This window comes from Podarcis cretensis, assembly GCF_951804945.1.
Source record: "Podarcis cretensis genome assembly, chromosome: 5".
In the NCBI taxonomy this organism is placed as follows: Eukaryota; Metazoa; Chordata; class Lepidosauria; order Squamata; family Lacertidae; genus Podarcis; species Podarcis cretensis.
Window position 1 is genome coordinate 61,802,674 of NC_137174.1, and position 20,447 is coordinate 61,823,120.

Consider the following 20,447-nt stretch of genomic DNA (forward strand, 5'->3'; position numbering starts at 1 on the left):
CTACTGCACAGCCGCTAAGGGCTCTGTGCACAATGGAAAAAGAAACAGGCAGCCTGTTAAGCAGGTGAAAAAACAAAGGAGTCACACTGTGGAAGTCCACAGCATGAACTTTGTTCCCCCGCTGCTCCTAGCCCTTCCTCAACCTGGAGGGTTTAATTCTACCAGGTTTAACTCTCTTCACTCCTAGCCACTGTTGCATATGGAACTGCTGCTGTGAGAAGACACCGTTCAGGTGACCACCAACCTCGCTTACAGACCAGCTCAACCTTTTTTTTTTTTTTTTTTTTTGCAGCGAGCAGCTTTTACTCTGGATGCTGCCATGATGATGGTCCTTGGAAGAGGATGTGAAAATAATTTGGCAGCTTTGCTATGGAAACCTGCTGTACTCCAATTCGTAGACAAGAGGTTGTGGAGGTTTGGATCAAGGGAAGGTGCTCCAGGCTCTGTGTGTGAAATTGTCTGTTCCAGTAGACCTGAACTATGTCACGAATTAGTTAAATTTTTAAATATCAGCTGTGTAGACAGGAGGGAGAGAAATTAAAAAGAGCCACAATGTGTGCAAGACTACACTGAAAGGATGCTAAACCTCTGCAAGCTGTGATATGAACTTCCCCCTTTGCAGTATGAAACGAAAAACTCATTTGACCTCCTTACAAACAGATTCCTGGGTAGAATGCTTAGCTAGGCTGTTACGTTCAGGTGAAAATTACCTGAGTCATCCCTTCTTCTGCCTCCACCACCTTCCAACAGCAGCTTGACACAACGGTCAGCAGCAACAAGCAGAGCCCACATGTAAAGAGTTTCTTGCTTCCCACCACCATGGTATCCCACCACAGATTTGCAAGCCACAATATTTAAGAGAAAGCCTTCTGCCATCTGTTCAGATAATTTTCTACACTTCCCCTACCCAAACTGGATAACAGAAGAAAGGGAAAGCAGCGTGGATTTAGAAGCAGGACACAGGTTTATTTATAACCGGTCAAGTACTAGTGGGCGGATTAATACAATAAATAAGATTTTTGTCCCGTGTCCTGTTTTCCTCTGCAGAAGTTGTCAAAACAAGAGGGGTCCCCTGGCAAAAACCCTGGACATGAATAATTCCTGCTCACCTCTGCCATTCAATACAAATACTTCCCTACAAAAACAAGCTTAGGAAGGAAGCAAAATTATAAAGTGCAAATTAAAAGGCAATTAAATGCTGGTGGCTTGTCTCACAGCCCACTGGATGTGGAAAAAGTGTTTGGCTGCATCAATGTTCAGTGCCACAAGCTAGCCCCTCCCCAAACCATATTGTGCATTTGAATGCCGAGGGCACAAGCCAACCACCCTGCTCCATGGCAGAGAAGAGAGAGAAAGAGAGAGAGAGAGAGCTCGAACACAGGAAGAATATTGCACATTTTCTCAGCGGCAAGTGATCTGGATTTGCCAGCACCAGGACGTTTACATTCAGGGCTCTATCCCCCCACCTTTGCTCCTCTGCACTCAAGAGGCTCCAATACAAGGAGGACAGCAGAAGTAACTGTGTATTTGGTTTTGGTGCTGAAGTCTTGCTAGTTGTACATTCTTCATCACAGCAGCAGCGCTTATCATTCTAGCTCACAATTAAAACCCAATACAAACTGGGTCACATTAAAATGCTTCTGTTCCACTGCCACCTGGAAAGCCTTTGGAGGATGCAGCATCTCTGAAAAAACAACAACCCTAGAACAGACAATTCCCTCAATGGCAAGTTAAGATGATACAGGGCGCTGTGATTTAGTAAATGCTAGTGTCTCCCTCGACGCAACTGCCAATGTCATGGGCTTGTTCACGTGAGATTACAGCCGAGCCCCTACCCTTCCTATGTTTCAGGATCCTTCACATCGCATCTTAAGCCAGCCCACAGAAGAGAACACAGGTGACAGTAATGCATAACATCAGGACAAACAGGAACTCTGCTAGAACACTCCAGAGCTTGAAGCGCCACTGGAAATTAAGGAATTGTTTGGCATTGCTGTCTGGTGTGGAAACTCTTTCCAATGCACAGATGATACATCTTAAATGACTCCACCCAATGAAGTCAATCCTTGACGGAGGCTGAATGCTAGCAACGTACTTTCGATGGGAAGGGGTTTTCTTCCTTGGCTGATGCATCAGCAGCTCTTTCCCAGACCCAAACTTTTGTGTTTAGCAAAAGACTTTTGCCTGAAGTTAGGCAGTGGACTTCTGCCCTGTCCAGACAGATGCGGACCACTGCCCTCCCATGCAGGTTTTTGGCATGCTGGTTTTTGTGCTTTCATGTCAAAATTCAGACCACAGCACAGCCTTGTTTCCTTTGTCCACACTGACCACATGGGCTCCAGATGGTGACCATGCCACAGCATTGATTGAGTTGCTGAAACGAAGCATGAAATCAGTTTATTAGATTGCGGAATACACTCAGAGTCCAGGTTAAAGCAAGAAATGCTATTCAGTCTCAGCTGATTCATTTTTTAAAAGCGTGTGCTGCAACTTACTTGAGCCACTCAAGTTTGCTCGGATGTCATTTCTTAATCTCAATGCATACCAATGATACACTGAATTACGGGATGATCCTAACCAAGTCTACTCAGATTTAAGTCCTACTGAATTAGATGGGGCTTACTTCCAGGTAAGTGGGGTTAGGATTGTTGCCTTAGTCATTAAACCAATCACTGAGGGAGCATTAAACTTCAGCTTACAGGCTTCTATATAACTACCTCACCATCACACAAGATCTCTGGCATTCTGACAGCATCATCTTGCCTCACCTGTGATGCTTGGAGAGTACCCTCTCCACTTTCCCAGTAAGCACATTCCAAATATAGAGTGACCCGTCTGCTGAGCCAGCCGCCACATAATTTCCATCAGGGCTGAAGAATCATGAGTTTGGTTCAGGGAAAGAGCAGAAAAAGATTCATTTATTTACCTTTTTGTCAAGATAACTGGCCTCCACCACTGATTTATACTGTGCTCATAATGCAAAATCACTATGTAAGCCCGCCCACCCAAAGACTCCCAGAAATGCAGCACAATAGCCATAGTTTAAACTAGAGCTTTGAAGTCATAAACTAAACAAGACTCTCTTCAGAGAGTCAGAAAGGACTATAGTAGTGGTGTCAACACAAATTATTCAACAAAAACTGCAGTAGATGAAAGGTGGCCATGTTGCAGATATTTGGCAATTAATCTGCACTATTTCCAAATTTCCACCCGGCAACATGACTATGGTAGAACAGCTGCTTGTCTAGCCAGGTGGCAAAGTGTCATAAAGGAATAGAATGATGGGGACACCCCTTCTGTCAGCTTGGGGAAGTGGGGGAAAGCACACATTTAGTTGCAATGCAATAAAGAGTTGATGCTAAATTACTTTCTTCCTGTCTAGAGCACCATAAAGAGTGTGCTCCACTCACCAGCACTGCAAGCTAGCTTAGGGGCTCTAGAATTCATAATTTTTTTCAGGAAAATTAGTCCAGTTTAATGAGACACTCAACCTAAAATCTCTTCTTACTAATCGGTGGGAACAGAATCTTGAGACCAAAGCTTCATACACGCACAGAACTCCTTATCTACCTTGAAGGGAGAGTACCAAGTTCATCTCTCCACTTTTGCTAATAAGTTTTATTATGTTTTTATATATGCTAGAAGCTGCCCAGAGTGGCTGGGGCAACCCTGTCAGATGGGTGGGGTGCAAATAAACAACAACAACAACAATCATCACCACCACCACCCATTGATCAGATCTTTCACTATGCAGAACCCAGTAAGCAGCATGTGCAAAAATAGTAACATTCACACAAGGATGTTAAAGTTCTGAAGCTAAAACTGGATAACTTAATTCTTAGAATAAAAAACTATTTTGGAACTCTGGTTACTTGGACATGAAATGCAACATTACTTTTAATAAAGAGGATCTTGAGTGCATAAAATGGAAAGTATCACACATCCCTCTCAAGTGCCCTGTAGTTCAACTAACACTACTGCTTACCTGAATACAGCTCTGTTCCAATCAGACCCACATTTAAACCCTTGAGCACTGGAAGGAAAAAAAAAAGGTAAATAAAACTCTATCTTTCACATTTTACTTTCAGGGCAGCTATGAAATAATTGACATTTCATCTCTACAGACGCAAATATTAATAACCCAACAACAAGAGCACTCCTCACAACACCCCTTAGATACACAAACCTGGATCCCTCCTGGATTTAACAAGCTTCTATATTAGTATGAGATGTACAAAATAGAGGTTTTCCAGGACCAGACTAGCCTACTTACTACCTTTGCCAGTTATCATCATGGCTAACCCTGCAGTCCTAGTAGCAACACTACACATACAGCAGGCTTATAACTCCACAACCCACTTGTAAAGCAGTACTCACCTGAAAGTCTGTTTGACAGCACTGACTCTGAGATCAATAATCTTCAACAGGTCATCTCGTGAACAGGTGAGGAGTTCTGTTCTCTCTGGGTTGAGATCTAGAGCTGTAATCCTACCAAGCAACTCCATTTCCCGTACCACACACTCAGTTCTAAAAAACAGAAGGTGACAAGAGTTAGCACTTCTTTTAAGAGTGCTTTGCTCGGTGCTCCCAGGCATATGAGAATGCAAAGCCTCACTAGTTAGCAGCAGCATACTATAATAAGGGATGGAAACCAGATATCATGGTTCACATGCTATACACAGGATTAGTTAAATTCTGTGCTGTACCACTTGCAGTCTGAAACAGAATTAGTTTTTCCAAGCATGTGAGCAAGAATTTAAAGGCAATCATATTTCTAATCTTCATGCATGCAGAGGAGTATTTTAAGTAGTGGTAGGTGAGCTCATATCAGTTTGATTCAGAATTGGCTCAGCATCTATGAATTTTCTTGGAGAATTCCAGAAAAACTCATCTATTTTCCAAGGGTTCATTCCCTAGCTCATGTTGTTTTCAATAAAAATTATCACCTCCTTTTCATGCATTAATAACAACTCAGACACAGCTGTGCAACATCCTGCAGGGAACTGTGCAGTCTGAACTATCTGCATAAATCACAGCTCAAGGAATCTCCCATGCCCTGGAAGCAGCGGAACTTCACTGATCACGCTGCCCGTTACAAATGAACCAAAGCTAAGTCAGAGGGCCTTTTCAATGTCCCCTTACCCCAGCGCATCCTCCATCTCAAACTTACCTAATATCCCAAAAGCGAATTTTCTTGTCGAAGTGTCCACTCATCACACACTGTTCTGTGCAGACCAGATCATTGCAGCTGGAGCCAGCAAACACTGTTTTTATACCTTAAAAGAAGAAGACAACAACAACTATAACCCCCACACTCCAACCATACTCTTCTCTCAGCAAAAAAACAGTTGAACCCATCACTCATGCACCAAACACAATTATTGTCTTAATCCAATTTCACTAGAACTGTGACTGACCAGTAAGAATGCCAGCCCCATGTTAACCCCTCTAATCACAAGCAAAGTAGCTCCAAAGACGTTGTGAGCAACCTCACGCTGTCACAAGAATCTCAAGCAGAATGATAATGTGGTGCCCTCTTGCTGAGCATTATGGTAATACAACATGGTAGAACAAACTAGTTTTGATTCCAAGTGCATATCAAAATCTTAATAGAAGGGTGATCAGTACCAAGCTTGTACACTTTTGAGAAATAACAAGTCAATAAAAGTTTTGCTCTTGTGCCCTTCAACACATGCGAGACACACAAAAAACAAGGGAACTGCTATTGTATACGTGGAATAGCTTCCTTACAGACTTTGCTGCGCAGGTCCCACAGTTTGAGGGTTCTGTCGTGACTCCCAGATACAATGCGTGCATTGTCCAATAGGAATTTGGCCGACAAGACTTTTCCACTGTGCCCCGTGAGCGTGTGCTAGAAAGAGATTGACATCCTATTAGTGAAAAGGCTTTGCAACAGTTGCTCTCTCAAGCCATGCCATCCAACCATTGAGCAAGAACAGAACTCTGAAAATGTTACCTAGACTCAAACCTAGTTTGAGATCTAAACAATCCTAGTTTGGTGTGCCAAGTGCTGATTTGCCAAGCACCTGCTGTATAGCAGACCGCATCTGCATCTCTTAGTTGGGTAAGGTGTCAGCAACCATAGAGGGTAGGCCTATGAGCCATGGTTGCTAAATGGAAACTCAGCGTTCAGTGGGAGTATATCCCAAATTACCTGGTGCCAGGGATATGCAACAGGAGATGGCTTTCACCACTTTGTCCTGCTTCCCAGAGATATATGGCTGGCCATCTTTGGAGATGGAATACTAGTCTAACTAGACTTTTGTCTGATCCATAGGGAACTGCCTTATACCAATTACAGATAGGTAGCCATGTTGGTCTGCCATAGTCAAAACAAAAAAATTTGCCTTATATCAAGTCAGACCATTCGTCTATCTAGCATAGTACTGTCTACACTGACTAGCTGCAGCATTCCAGGGTTTCAAGCAAGAAACTTCTCCAGCCCTACCAGGACTTGCTGGGGATGGAACTCAGGCCCTTCTGCATGCAAGGTAGGTGCTCTAGCATAGAGTCACAGTCTTTCAGGGAAGCAATTCCTAGAATCTTGAGGCCTTCCCCCCTCCCCCAAGTTCACACATATTAGTATTTACAGTTAAATGAAGCTCCTTCTACTGGGTCCCTTCGAGCCTCTAGTCTACTGTCAACTCCAACTAACAGTGGAGGCTACTGCAGCTAACCTATCCTATCCTAGAAGATTTTGAACTGGAGTTGCTGGAAGCTGGACCATCTGCACGCAGTTTGCATGGCAGAGAGGGAGCAAACTAGAGAGTGAAAGAGATGAACGTGAAATGTGTCTTTATGCTTACAAACATCAACTTCAAAATGCAAAGGAGAAATACGCTACTTTTATCTGTTCACCAACCTAGAACTGGTCTGCTTCCACCAATATCATTCTTCAGCAGTGTTTTAATATTAATGTTAAGCAAAATTCTGCAAAGTATAAAAATTTCTCAGGAAGGTTCTCCTTCAGAACCTCTCCTGGTTTGCTGATCTCTCAAACAGTACATTTTACCTGTATCAGCAATCTGCACCTGCCAGGTTAACTGTAAGAGCTCTTTGTAAGTAAAAGCGGAAAAGAGATTAACGAGCCACTCAATTTTGAAAGGTGTCAAGAGCTGCAGTTAAAATCCTGCAGCACATCCCTACAAATTTCTAACCCTTTTTTATATTTAGAAGACAAGTGAGAAGCAGGCATACATGCCACACCTGTGGGGAAAAGATACTCACCCGTAACCGATGATCATCCACGGTCCAGATCCTACTGGCAAAGTCATTTGAAGCGGCTAATAAATAAGAACCCTGGGGAAACACAATTTTAAACTCTTTCAATATGATCTTTCTTCTTCTACAACAAGGATGGGGAACCTCTGGTCTTGCAGATGTTGTATGGACTACAACTTCCAGGCGACCTAACCCACTGTCCACGCTGGTCCACCACCAACTGGAGGGCACCTGGTTCTCTCATTGTTGTAGCAATGTTTTCTAGAACCACTACCACCAGCGTGGTCATCTGCATCAAAGGAATATTGCATCCGTCTGTCGCCATCTTATTTCAGATCACTGCCACATCCTGCTACTTCTTCTTGACCTCCCATTAGGTCTCTTACTGTCCTCCCTTTTGATGCTGAGACAGTGAGTACCCTTATCATTAAGATTCTGTATTGTCTTTAAGCTGCTTTCTGTTTCACCTTCTTGCCTGAAGTTAAAGAACCTCTCACCCAATTTTCTTTACTCATCTACTACTTTTCACACTTAGTGTCCCGTCCCACCCCATTCCTTCTCCCACTTTCTTCCTGCCGCAGCTGATAACTTGACAAGAGCTCTTGAGAAAGATGTTTTGCTGCAAAAGAGGTCTCAGCTAAAAATTTGAGATCATATACCCATAAAGTGGCTCCATTACCTCAAAAACTCCATTATCTGTTTATGTTGGATAACAATGTCAGTCACGTCTACCCAGTGCTCTAGAGTAACACAAACTGAACGTATCTCTATTTATCAGCAAATACTCTCCCAATCATAGCATGTCTAGAATATGATGGAAGAGAAAATGCTGGGAGCTGCGATGGTAAAGGAGGCAAAACCACTGGGCAAATCAGACCTTTTACTGTTCATCACTGACCTCAGCAAAACACTGTTAGATCTCAAAAGAAGCAGAGACTTATGCCATGTGCCTCACAAGTTATGAAACTGTGACATTTCATACCTTGGCAAAAAATCAGTGCATGTTATATACAAAATGCACAAGCAAGTCAATCTTACGAAAAGGACAGTATTAATCAGTGCAGAATGGCTCTAATTTTGTACCTATTTCTGGACGATTGTGGCATTTCCTCCCTTATCTCTTTTTTGCTTACTTCAGAGACATGGTTTGGGAAGTGCGGTGGGAAACAGTTGCAAAAAAAAAGGGCTATAATAAATACTCACCGCACTATCAAACTCTATGCTTGTAATCCCTGCATTACTGCCAGATAGAGAGCCTTTAAGTTCACACTTTTCTGTGGTGCAAGAAAAAAGAAACAAGAGTTAGGAGGCAGGAAAAAGATTGAACCCATGTCTATTTCATTCAGCCAAAAGCAAGAGTAACATGTATTTATTTCATTTCATTATTTTCTTAGAGGATTTAAAACTAGTTCTTCATTCAAAGAAATGTCAGGGCAGGGTTCAACAAAAATACACAAAAAAATGGCCTGAAAAAATATCAAACCATCACAATAAATCAATTTATCAAGTCATGTATCATTATGGAGGGATACTTTGGGATGATTTCTGATGTTGTTATAGAGATATTGAAGGAAAGTATTTGAAAAAAGCAACATCATAATGAAAAGACACAGATCTGATATTTCAGGATCAGTGACATACAACTGTAAGTTGTATACATTTTCTTGGCGATAGGAAGCTGATCTGCAAACAAGACAGACTACTACTCCTGGCTTACTGGTCCACTGTCTGACTGACAGTGACTCTTCAGAGTCTTGGTCAAAGAGACAGATAGAAAGACAGACAACACAGACAGACACTCTTTCCCAGTTCTGGTACCCAATAGCCTTTTCACTAGAAATGTTTGGGACCAAACCTGGAACCTCTTGCATCCAAAGCAAATACTGTCCCACTGGAATGATGCGTTCTCCCTTCTCTGAGGAGCAAACAGTTCTGGAGAAGACATTTATCATCACAGCTGAGTGGGGAATTGAAGATGAGTTTCCTACATCCAAACCCAACATCCTAGTCACCATATGAGAATGGCTCTTTCAAATGTTCTGCACTGTAGCTGCAGATCTTCACAATTATTTTGAAGATGTCAACTATGGGATCAATCTTAGGAGGAAGCTCATTTGTACCTATTTAAGGAACTTACCTCCACAAACTTCCCAGAGTTTGACTCTCCGGTCCAGGCCTCCTGTTGCCAGTAACCGGGAGCCAGGGCTGAACTGCACCGCATTCACCTCCCCATCGTGCGCATCCTAGGGGGATGGAAAAGAAACAGGACATGAACAGTTATAGATGGTATCAAGAGACACTCCAGCCTACAAGAGATACTGCAAGCTTGAAGCATGAACCACACTCACACAGTGTAACACCAAGTGGATCATTTGTCAAAACTACTATTTTCCTGTTTGATTTCAACTACATGAAAGCAAGCATATACAGTATAACAACCAGATCTCTAGAATAAACATCCCTAGAACAATGGCTGTGGTCTCTCAACCAACTAAGATGGTTAGGGGACTCTTGCCCATTATATTTTAGATGGAACGTATTTCTCCTCTCACCATTCACAATCACGAGGTCTCAGCTTGAAAACTAAAGATCATGCACATTAAGACACATCCCAAAACTACCGGCTCCTTGGCTCATTTTGTCAGATAGCAGTCGGCGCCAAGCCGCTTACACTTTGGCAGCATGCACTGACTTTATCCGCATATTGTCAGCAGCCTCGTAACACCTCACAGCATTACTAAAGTGTGGATGGGAGACAGAAAGCAGAAAGCTGCTGGGAGCTGAGAAAGTAGTGGGTGTGCAATTCACCAGTGCAATCAGAGATTTATGACATCATCACTGACCTCAGCAAAATATCTATTAATGAACGAGTTTGTGACTTGTTTTAGAAAACTCTAAAACCGGGGCCCAATTTCGGGCTCCCCTTGTCAGCCAAGTCAATTATTGTGGGCATCGGGACCCTGCCTCTCCCTCTGCCATGGGCAATTACTTGGCTCCTCTCCTAGGCTCCAGGCCTGTTTTGCACAGCAGCCAGGTTAACCTCTAGCCTTCCTCCCAATCTTGGAGCTGGGAAGGGGTCAGGGATTCCCTCCCACTTCTGCTGCTCCAAAGTTGTGAGAAGGCAGGCTGGAACAGGTCGGGCTCACCAGCGGATGGTAGGACACTCACCACTGCAAGCACGGTGAGTGAAGATGTGAAAGCAAGAGAGGGACATCTACATAAATGGTTACAATTACATAATGACGACATCAGTAAACAAAAAACAGATTTACCTAGAAGTTAAGCTACCAAGTTCTACATCTAAAGATAATGTCTCTCAAATATACTTACAAAGACACACAGAGCGGTGGTAGGGACTCGCACCTCTTTGCCTGCGCCTGGATGTGCCTCCACGTTATCTTGAGGGGTGGGGCATGAGGTTAAAGAGCGTCTCCTGAGAAAGGGCACAACCAATGCATATAGTTAGGCACAGGTGGGAACCACCTCTGTCTTCAAATTATAGGCAAGGAGATGATCCCGACTACACAATAGGGTAAGAATGGGAGGGAAGGGGCAGAGAAACTTCAGCCCGATTCAGGTATAACAGCAGTTGGGTGGTTACACCCACAGAGATGGCTTTGCATGGTTGGGACTCCCCTGGCTGCTATAATCTTTGCAACTGGCTTCTCCCGTGGACCTGATGGATGGCATGGTAACTTGAGATTGATGTTGGCCTGGGGATGGGCTCACCAACATTACAGCAGCCTTATGGAGTCCTGAGTTAAAACTAATCAATTCAAAGATCACTGCTAAGACAAGCTCCTGCAGCTTTTCAATTTATTTTAAAGAAATGTTTATTTTTCTCCCATATAAAGTAAATCCCACTGAATTGCAAAGGTATATACTCCTCAGTCTAAAGCTCACATTGCATTTCTACACCTAGACACGGATGCTCAGCTCAGTGCAGGAAGGACTACAATGAAAGGCCACAGCACAGTCATTGCAACTACAGTTAACTTAGCAATTAATTTTGCTCTTGCTTTTAACCCAGCCCTCATCTAAGAGGGTAAAGTGCACCTTTTAACAGGGAAGTCTTTTCACTGCTACAGTTAACAACATCAAAACAAGGCAGTTACTTCAACATCCCTCACTCACATGCTGGATTAAGTGTGAATAATTTCAAGCGAATTTTCACCTGGCAGTATCAGAAGAGTGATGTCCCAAAAGGGGAGACTCAGACAGACTGGAGGGAAAGATCAGAGGTCAGCACACAGCAGATGTAAGGAACAGGAAGTTGAAAACAAAAGAAAAAAAGGGGGCAGGGAGGCAGAAGCTAGAAAAAAAGGCTGAGATAAGGACAACTGTTTGCAATCCTTGCATCACTGTAATATCGGTGCATATTGTACTGATATGTAACAAAAGAGGCGAATGTATTCTAACCTACCCAAATATATTAGTGATAGAGTCCAGAAGGCCTCCAGCTGGCTGGGAGTGTCGCTTACTAAAGAGGAGGGGAGGACAGATTTAAATCTTGTTGTTCAAGCAGAGATCAAAAACACACATAGCCCACAGCATGCAACAAGGAGAGCATTTCTCCTTGAACCCCAACTTCAAGCAGGAAATTCAAATTCAGGACAGTCAAAAAAGTCACCACGTTGGAACTGAAGAAATAAAAATGCTCGCACCACCAATTATGAATTGAGTGCAATTCATGTTGGCCTAACAGCAGGAAGAGGAGGCACCTTACAGAGGTTTAAGCCATTTAGACTTTGAGAATAAAATTAAGAATTTGTATTAAGAAATAAGTTTCAGAGCTAAACAAAGCAATCAGGCGGTTATGATCCACAAGAGGAGCTTATACAGAAATATTTTCATAGCCGAATATGAAACTGGAAGAGTAGCTTCATAAGAAAAGGATTTTTAAAATAAAAATTGTGGTAAGAGCCTTGGCCCACTAAGGGTGGGGGAGATAAAGATCTGTCTCCATCACTCTGTCTATCAGTCTTCCAAATACTTAAAGCCAGCCTGCTTCCTACTTCCCTTCCACCTGCAGTTGCTGCCACTATTACAGGGCTTTGCCACACCCAGACACAGAGTGATGGGTTAATTACAGCTCTCCAAAGCTGTGAGAGCCAATTTAGGTAGCTGTGCCATGGTCCTTTCAGTCAAGAGAAGAACTGTCTGCAACAGCTCCACATCATGCCTCCTCTTCACTGGAACAGGACCACAGACCTGACCATACCGCCAGCTCTTGGCCTCCCTTGCATTAGCGCTGCAGTGCTCCCTCCAGTTCCAGGAACAAGAACCAGCATGGCAAAGGGAATTTGTGGAAAACAAGGCAGCAGCTGCTCACACTCTGTTTTCCTGGGAGAACTTACAAGTCAGGAAATGGTAGTTCTGGGATACTTCCATTAAAGTATAATGATATTGTTTAAAAAAAGAGATCTTCCTAGCTAAAAAAGGTTCTGTGAAAAAGTGAGAGGTCACTCATACTAAAAACAATTCTGATACTTCACAGGGCTTCATAACTACTGACATTTTGAATGGCATGGGCATAGTTCACAGGACCTTTTCCCAATGAAATGAATGGGAACACAGAACTCCAACCCAACAGGGACTGCATAGGCAATATACTCAAGTACATTCATTGCTTCCTCAGATGCTGGCATTTGTTAGCCAAGAAATCACAAATACATCCATACTGGAAATAACAACTCTCTCAAAAGTATTTTCCCTTTCAGGATACAATAGCAGCAGTTCTCAAACCGCTACACCATTAAGGATATGTGCAATTCCTCCCCCCACCCTTGGAATTCTTTATTAGCTTCTTGTGGGTCAGGGCGGGGGATCCATTATTTTATCCCCATTCTTCTTACCTGGCTGTTCGATTGACAGCGCGCACCGGAGATGTCTCATCAGCAGGGTCAGAGGTTTCATCCGCCAGCACTTCAATATCGTCATCCCTGGAGGACAGGACCGTGCCTTTTTTGAATCATTTGAGAGTTGAAGGACATTCAGGCATTTGGGCTAAGCAACTCCATGCCCTCTCAACAGAATTCATAAGCTTGCTTCCTTATATGGCTAAAGGGAAAGTGCACTTTTACAGACACCTTCTTTATGCGCACTAAGGAATTAATTAGCCTAACAGTAAGGAGAGTTTTGCCACTGATGTTTTATTTGCTTTTTTGTTTTTATTACCTGTTGATTTTTAGAGTATTTTTACTGTGAAGCATTGGTTTTGCCCAATCCAAACCTAAGCTGCCTTGAGGATCTAAGTAAGGTGGGATTCTACCCATTCTTTTCAGTCAAATTTTGCCTTTAAAAATTCAAGCTGAGCCTGCATACATTGTTTACATTTTACAAAGTGTGATTTTTGTGCACTCCAGGGATAATAAAAGAAAATGAGAGAAAGCAAATTTGGACTCTAAGTCAACGTAACCTCAAGCACAGAACTGATCAGCTTTCACATACTAGTAATTTAGATCAATATTTTAAAATATTTTTTATTGTAGGTTGTTGTTGTTGTTGTTGTTTTAAAAAAAATGTATTAAGTATAAACTAACAGCAGCTTGTTACTTTCCAGGAAAGTAGGAAATTGAATTTGATGTGGAAGCTTGAGGTGTCTTCCCGACCACTGCCTTGTGAATTCTCTCAAATCAGCAAGCCAAGGATAGCCCAGAATGGTTGGCTGGGGGTTCAGAGGTGTGCATGGACCACAGGTTAAGAACCCCTGATGTAGTGGAAAATTTCTTGTTTCCGAAGAGGCTGCTGAAGGAGGAGACGCACCACAGTAACAGCTCACCGGCTTCCTTTTTTGCTGGTCCCCCACTGCATTCCCTAATGCTCACAATGCAGGGACCTCCAGTTTCCTGATCTCACAGGGAAACCCTTCCCATCTCTTATCTATCTTATCCATTTCTACAATCAAGTAATGCAACATTGCCAACTTAAAAGTTGTGAACTTATTTTGCATTCCTCCGTTCTCTTACAGATAAAATTAAGAACCTCTTCCCCCACTTGACCGCACACTTCAAAGTGCTATAGTCAAAATTTAATGAAGAACATTCAAAGCTTGAACAGACCAGTAATGTTCATTGTGGGGTCTGTGTCTGCTTTCTAGGACTGGCACATGTAGACATTAGGGAAGAATGAGGTGAGGGAAGACTTACTGTTCAATTGGCAGTGGCTCCTTTGCAGCTTCTGCTAGTTCCTTCTGAAGCTTGGCTTGCCGTCTTCTATGAGGGAAAACAAAAATGCTAAGAAATCCTGTCACTGGCTGACATTCTCTGAAGGAGTGTGCAAATGATTCAAAAATATCAAAGGTCCAATAATTAGAGGCTGAAATCCCAACCGTCTTACTGAGTTCAGCACAATCACCAAGAAGTGCTTCAATAAATATCTCTATATCATATTGACTTCTACTACCTTTCGAATTCTCTCCCAAAGGAGGCTCAGCCGATGTTCACAATTTTTTGCATTGTATCTCTATGTACCACTCAATATGTTTGTAGTTAAGTGTCATAGAAATTGTTTAAATAAACAAATAAAAAGTACTCCAAGCAACTGAAACCACGTGTACCACCAGTGACATAGCTAGAACCAAGGATGCACCCAACCTACACACTTGCTCTTTCAGGTAGAGTTCAATCCCATTTTCAGAAGGTCACCTGCCCAATTCTGGGACATGAGAATCACCAACCGACAAGGATTCAGTCTCAGTTTGTTGCCCCACCTCCATCCCATTACAGTGCCCAGACATCAGTTCAGTATTCACATAGCCTTCCCTGACTCAGATGGCACAAAGAAAAACAACTGGGTGTCATCAGATGGTACCCAGCCCCAAACTTCACCTAATGCTTTCACTCAGGAGACAAGATTAGCATTACAAGCACGCATGCAAATAAGGCTAGTGAGGAGCAATTGAACAGACACAAGCTGTATTACATAAACCATTCTTAAATTGCTCTACATTCAGATCAACTTCAATCTCAAAAAATGCCCTTCGCCAGGATGCACTGAGTCGTTAAGTGGCCAGGTTTACTGGAAAAAATACTGAGATCTACACACAGAGAAGCAGAGTTTCTATGTTCACCCAGAAAAGATGGGGATAACATTTGAGGAAAATAAATTTTGGGGAGGGGCTTTTATTGCATATTTAAGCTCAACTCAAAGGTTTTAACTTGCTGGTATACCTGGAATCTTTCTCATTTTCTGCATTGAGCCGATTAGCTTCTTGAGCTTTCTCTGCCATCCAGCGTGTTACCAACTCTTGGTTATCTTCCGTAGTTTTTCTCAGTTTTTCCTCAAGGGCAGTAAAGGTAATCTGGAGTGCATCATACTCATCCTTAAGAGTCTGGTTGGCTCTTTCAAGATCTTGTAGCTTGTTCCGCAGGTCCTGGCACTCTGTCTCTAGTTCAGATATCTTCTGCAAATATTCTACAATCCTTTAAGAGAGGCAACCCATATATTTATTATTTAGGTGGCGCTGTGGGTTAAACCACAGAGCCTAGGACTTGCCAATCAGAAGGTCGGCGGTTCGAATCCCTGCAATGGGGTGAGCGCCCATTGCTTGGTCCCTGCTCCTGCCAACCTAGCAGTTCAAAAACACGTCAAAGTGCAAGTAGATAAGGCGGGAAGGTAAACGGCGTTTCCGTGTGCTGCTCTGGTTTGCCAGAAGTGGCTTAGTCATGCTGGCCACATGACCTGGAAGCTGTAAGCCGGCTCCCTCGGCCAATAAAGCGAGATGAGTGCCACAACCCCAGAGTCGGTCATGACTGGACCTAATAGTCAGGGATCCCTTTACCTTTACTTTACCCCAGGCTAAAGCTTAAACATGACTCAGGTAGCTCACTACACTTAAAGATCACTTAAATAGTATAACAAAACCGAAGGAAATAAAAACAGGCAGGCAGGCAGGCAGGCAGATAAAGCAAAAAAAGCCACCAGCTACCTGTCAGGGCAAAAACATGTCAGAATAAAAAGATATTCACCCACCAGTGATAGCAGAAGAGGTGGGCATCCAAATTTCACGAGGGCAAAATGCTCCACAAAGTTGGTGTGGCCACTGAGAAAACCCTCTGACGTTATTACAAACCGTGATTCTGATGTGGGGTATAAATAAGGGCTTCTTCACCTGTTCTTACAACAGGCAGGTGAGTACAAAATAAGTCAGTCCCTTCACTTATGATGGACCCAAGACATTTAAGGCCCTAAAAGTAGTCACCAACACTTTTAATTGAGCCCAGAAGCAAAATGGTAGCAAGTGCCGGCTATGCAAGGCAGGTGTAGTAAGATACCAAGGTCACCCACCCACCAGCCTCCTTGCTGCCACATTCTGGACTACTGAAGCATCTGAATACTCTTAACAGTAGCCATATGTAAAGCACTTTTCAATAATCCAGTGTAACCAAGGCATGTGTTACCACAGCCAGGTCTGGCTTCCCCAGGAAAGGGCAGAGCATGTGCACCAGCCTAAAGTGGGCAAAGACACTCAGTTATAATGAGAATTCAACCAAAAATTGGCATCCAGCACCAAAATCAAATTCTTTAAGTAGTAAATGGGTTCTACTCACTTTGTATTATTCGTTTGCATCTCACTGTCCTTCTGTTGTATTTGGTTTTTCAGGTCAATCACAGACTGGGCCAACTGTGAAGGAAACTACATTACTGAGGGAAAGCAACTATTAATACAGTCTACTTTTTGTGTTTGATTTTCCTCTAACCTCAGTGTTTCAATTGTTTCCTGAACACCCAAGTATACATATACCTGACAACTTAGCATAACATTTCATGCATGCTGAAATCTTACTATTATTTATTAAATATTTACTCTAGTCTTTGAAAACATATGGAATAGCATATCTGCTAGACCCAAAGAGTTGCATTTAACTAACTTTTACTTAGAGTACATCTACCAAAAGTAATAACGATGACTTAGGTCTGTTGATTTCAATGGGTCTACTCTGAGTAAATGTTAGCTGAATACAACCTAAGTGTCTTTATTGTTTTTCCTTGAAGAGATACCTGCGTCATTATTAACCAATGTTACAGTATTAGTATACAGTCAAACCTTGGTTCTCAAACAGCTCCGTTTTCGAATGCTTTGGCTCTCGAACACCAAATACCTGGCAGTAAATGCTTTGGTTTCGAATGTTTTTGGGAACCCAAATGTCTGACGTGGCTTCCGTTTTGAGTTTCCCTATTGAACTAAGGCTTCCGCTTTCAGTTTTAGAATGTTTCGGAAGTTGAATGGTCTTCCGGAATGGATTACGTTTGAAAACGAGGTTCTACTGTACATAAGTTAAGACACACCTCATCTGAAGTACATGACACAATTAAGGAACATAAAGACTAACCTTCTGGGCACAAAGCACGATAAGAAAAGCTTATTAAAATCCCCTTTTGGAGATCAGTTTTCAAACTTCTGAATCCCACAGTAAACCTATAATTACTCTGGTACCACTGCAAAAGAACAGTATTGAAATGTTACACATGGATAAAATGGGTGCTCCTAACCTCGCCACGTTTCTTGTGCAGCTCTGTCAGCTCCTCTTGATGCTTAATTCTAAGCTGGGCTATTTCTTGCATGTGAGAATCATTCCTTGCACCATCATGTCCTGGACTGGAATTTCCCAGAGGATGAGAAAAGAAAAATTCTCAGTTTTTAATTCACAAAGCATTTCAAACCACTTTTTATCCAATTTCCATAATCCATTTTTCCATCAAAATTATCGTTTCAAATGGCTATCCCTATATTTAACATATTTCACTTCATTTAAAAGAGTAAAATTAATGTTTCAATGTAGAACTTAGATTACATAAGCAGAGCACCGTATCTCCATATCAAGATTTTCTTTTTTCCTGTTCGGTACACCAGTGATTTTATGTACTTTGTTGACCATTTTAGCTATGGGTGAATTGATCTCCAAGATAAATGCCCGCAGTTCCTGCAGATATAGTGAACATCCATTCTCTCTTTATACCCTATAGATAATCCTATATGGCTCAAAATCTTACTAGCTAAACTTTTCAAAAACCTAGTATTACCAACACATTTAGCATATCATTTCTATCACTGGATATTAAATAATATGTACCCTTCCTTGGGAGTAAGCCCAATGGTATTGAGGAGTTACATCCCAGAAAATATGTGCAGGGATCAGACAATAAGCATTATAGCAGTTCTTAACTGTACAGTGGTACCTCTGGATGCAAACAGGATCTGTTCCTGATCCCCGTTCGCATCCTGAAGCGAATGCAACTTGCATCTGCGCGTCATGATTCGCGTCATTTTGAGCGTCTGCGCATGCGCAAGTGGCAAAACTCGGAAGTAACGCACTCCATTACTTCCGGGTCGCCACAGAGCACAACCCAAAAACACTCAGCTGAAGCAACTTCAACTCGAGGTATAACTGTAGTTTTAATAACTGCTATACAGTGGTGCCTTGCAAGATGAAAAGAATCTGTTCCGCGAGTCTCTTCGTCTTGCGGTTTTTTCGTCTTGCGAAGCAAGCCCATTAGCGGCTTAGCGCTATTAGCGGCTTAGCGGATCAGCTGTTAAGCGGCTCAGCGGGTCAGCTGTTAAACGGCTTAGCGGATCAGCTGTTAAGCGGCTTAGCGGATCAGCTGATAAGCGGCTTAGAAAAAGGGGGGGAAAGGAAAAAAAACCCGCAGGAACTCGCAAGACATTTTCGTCTTGCGAAGCAAGCCCATAGGAAATTCGTTTTGCGAAGCACCTCCAAAACGGAAAACCCTTTCGTCTAGCGGGTTTTCCATCTTGCGAGGCATTCGTCTTGCCGGGCACCACTGTACAAGAGAGCTAAAATATATTCATATATTAAGAACATAAAAGCCTTGCTGCATCAGACCAAACACCCATCAATTCCAACATTCTGCATTCAGTGTGATCAGCCAGAGGTCTATGGGGAAGCCCTAGAAGGACATGCATGCAACAGCACTCTCTCACTAATACTGGAAGCAGTACATAGCCATTATGACAAATAGCCATCGTTGCTGGAAAGGGAACAACACCAGACACAGTAACCATCACTTGTACTGATTCAGCAAGTACCTGATCTCATGCCGGCTTGGCAAGTCATATTTTTCCACTTGTAGCTTGTCAGCCAGCACTGAATGGAAATCTGACTTCTCCAGGAGCTTGTTATCTAATGAGGAGTTCAGTTAAAAACAAAAGAAACCACCAGTTTTACAATCCAGCAATAAGATGATAATGTTTTAGTTACTATAACCTTTGCAGTGGGAAACAACATTATAAAAGCAATGTTCTCCATACATGCTGTTATAAGTATAATGCCATTAAAGCAGGCTGGCTACTTCAATCTGACTAAGAAAATTTCAAGAGACTCCCACCCAGACTACAAGATGTTTACAATCCCGGAAGAATAACGTTCCTCACACACTATGGCCTCTCACACACAATCATTTGGTTGGGCAGTAAGTTTTGAACAATGTGTGTTGTTGGGGCTAAGCTGGAGACTTTCAAACAGCCACCAAAACCCTTACTTACACTGCAAGATAATCTCTTCAAAGGCCTGTCTTTGCAGCCGGTCCCGTCGCCTCAGTTCGTCCAGGATGTGCCGCTTCCAGGCGGGGAGGCTCGCTGCCCTGAGTCCAGAAGACATCTTGCCTTATCAGCCTCCCCAAGAGTTGAGCCGCCGGCCTGGCAACACCTTCCCCCCCTGCGAGGGGCTCTATGAAAGCGAAACGACGAGCCCTACGAAACAAGCAGCCAGCAGAGGAGAAAATGAATCAAGCGGGCGCGGCGGTCGGTTCAAGGAAAAGAGAGAAAAGGAAAAGCGAACAGGAAGCACCAGGAGAAGGCGGCGGGATGGGCTGGGGAAAGCATGGAGGGGAAAGGGAGGCGTCCAGCTACCCTGAGCTGACTGGGGCGGCCCGCAGGAGAGGGACGGGCGAAGAGCTCACCGCCGGCTACTGAGGAGAAATGGCGCAGCCGCGGAGCTTCCCTCCTCTGCAGGGGCCCTTCGCCATTCTTCCCCCGGGCCGCAGCCTCCATCCAGCCCCACGGCAACTTTCCGCAGGCGCTCTGTCGGTCCCGGTCGTATAGCGTCAAGAGGGACCTTCCACCCCGGAGTCACAACTTAATGACGTCAGCATCCTAGTTCGCTGCGCCTGACTGACCACTTCAGCGCCATTAGCAGCGTCATCCCGCCGTAACTGCACGCCCCTGATTTGATCTCTTATTGTGT

The 20,447-nt window shown here is 43.2% G+C and overlaps 1 protein-coding gene across 5 annotated transcripts; it reads right to left on the reverse strand.

The window, feature by feature from the left end:
- Positions 1–941: 941 nt before the first annotated feature.
- Positions 942–20,324, reverse strand: ATG16L1 (autophagy related 16 like 1). 5 transcript variants are annotated; one of them, XM_079976861.1, is made up of 20 exons: positions 20,114–20,324; positions 19,748–19,954; positions 19,292–19,385; positions 17,737–17,842; positions 16,794–16,867; positions 15,414–15,665; positions 14,391–14,456; positions 13,098–13,184; positions 11,666–11,722; positions 11,417–11,464; positions 10,573–10,675; positions 9,380–9,485; positions 8,446–8,516; positions 7,249–7,320; positions 5,752–5,872; positions 5,171–5,276; positions 4,378–4,527; positions 3,986–4,033; positions 2,769–2,870; positions 942–2,374 (listed from the first exon to the last, which is right to left on the reverse strand). In XM_079976861.1, the coding sequence occupies exons 2-20, from the start codon at positions 19,860–19,862 to the stop codon at positions 2,281–2,283; spliced, it is 1,872 nt and encodes a 623-aa protein (XP_079832987.1). In that variant the 5' UTR covers positions 19,863–19,954; positions 20,114–20,324; the 3' UTR covers positions 942–2,280. The 5 variants fall into 5 exon arrangements, with proteins under 5 accessions (XP_079832987.1, XP_079832986.1, XP_079832989.1 ...); XM_079976860.1 differs by having other exon boundaries at positions 20,164–20,323; XM_079976863.1 differs by lacking the exon at positions 11,666–11,722 and having other exon boundaries at positions 20,164–20,323.
- Positions 20,325–20,447: the final 123 nt, after the last annotated feature.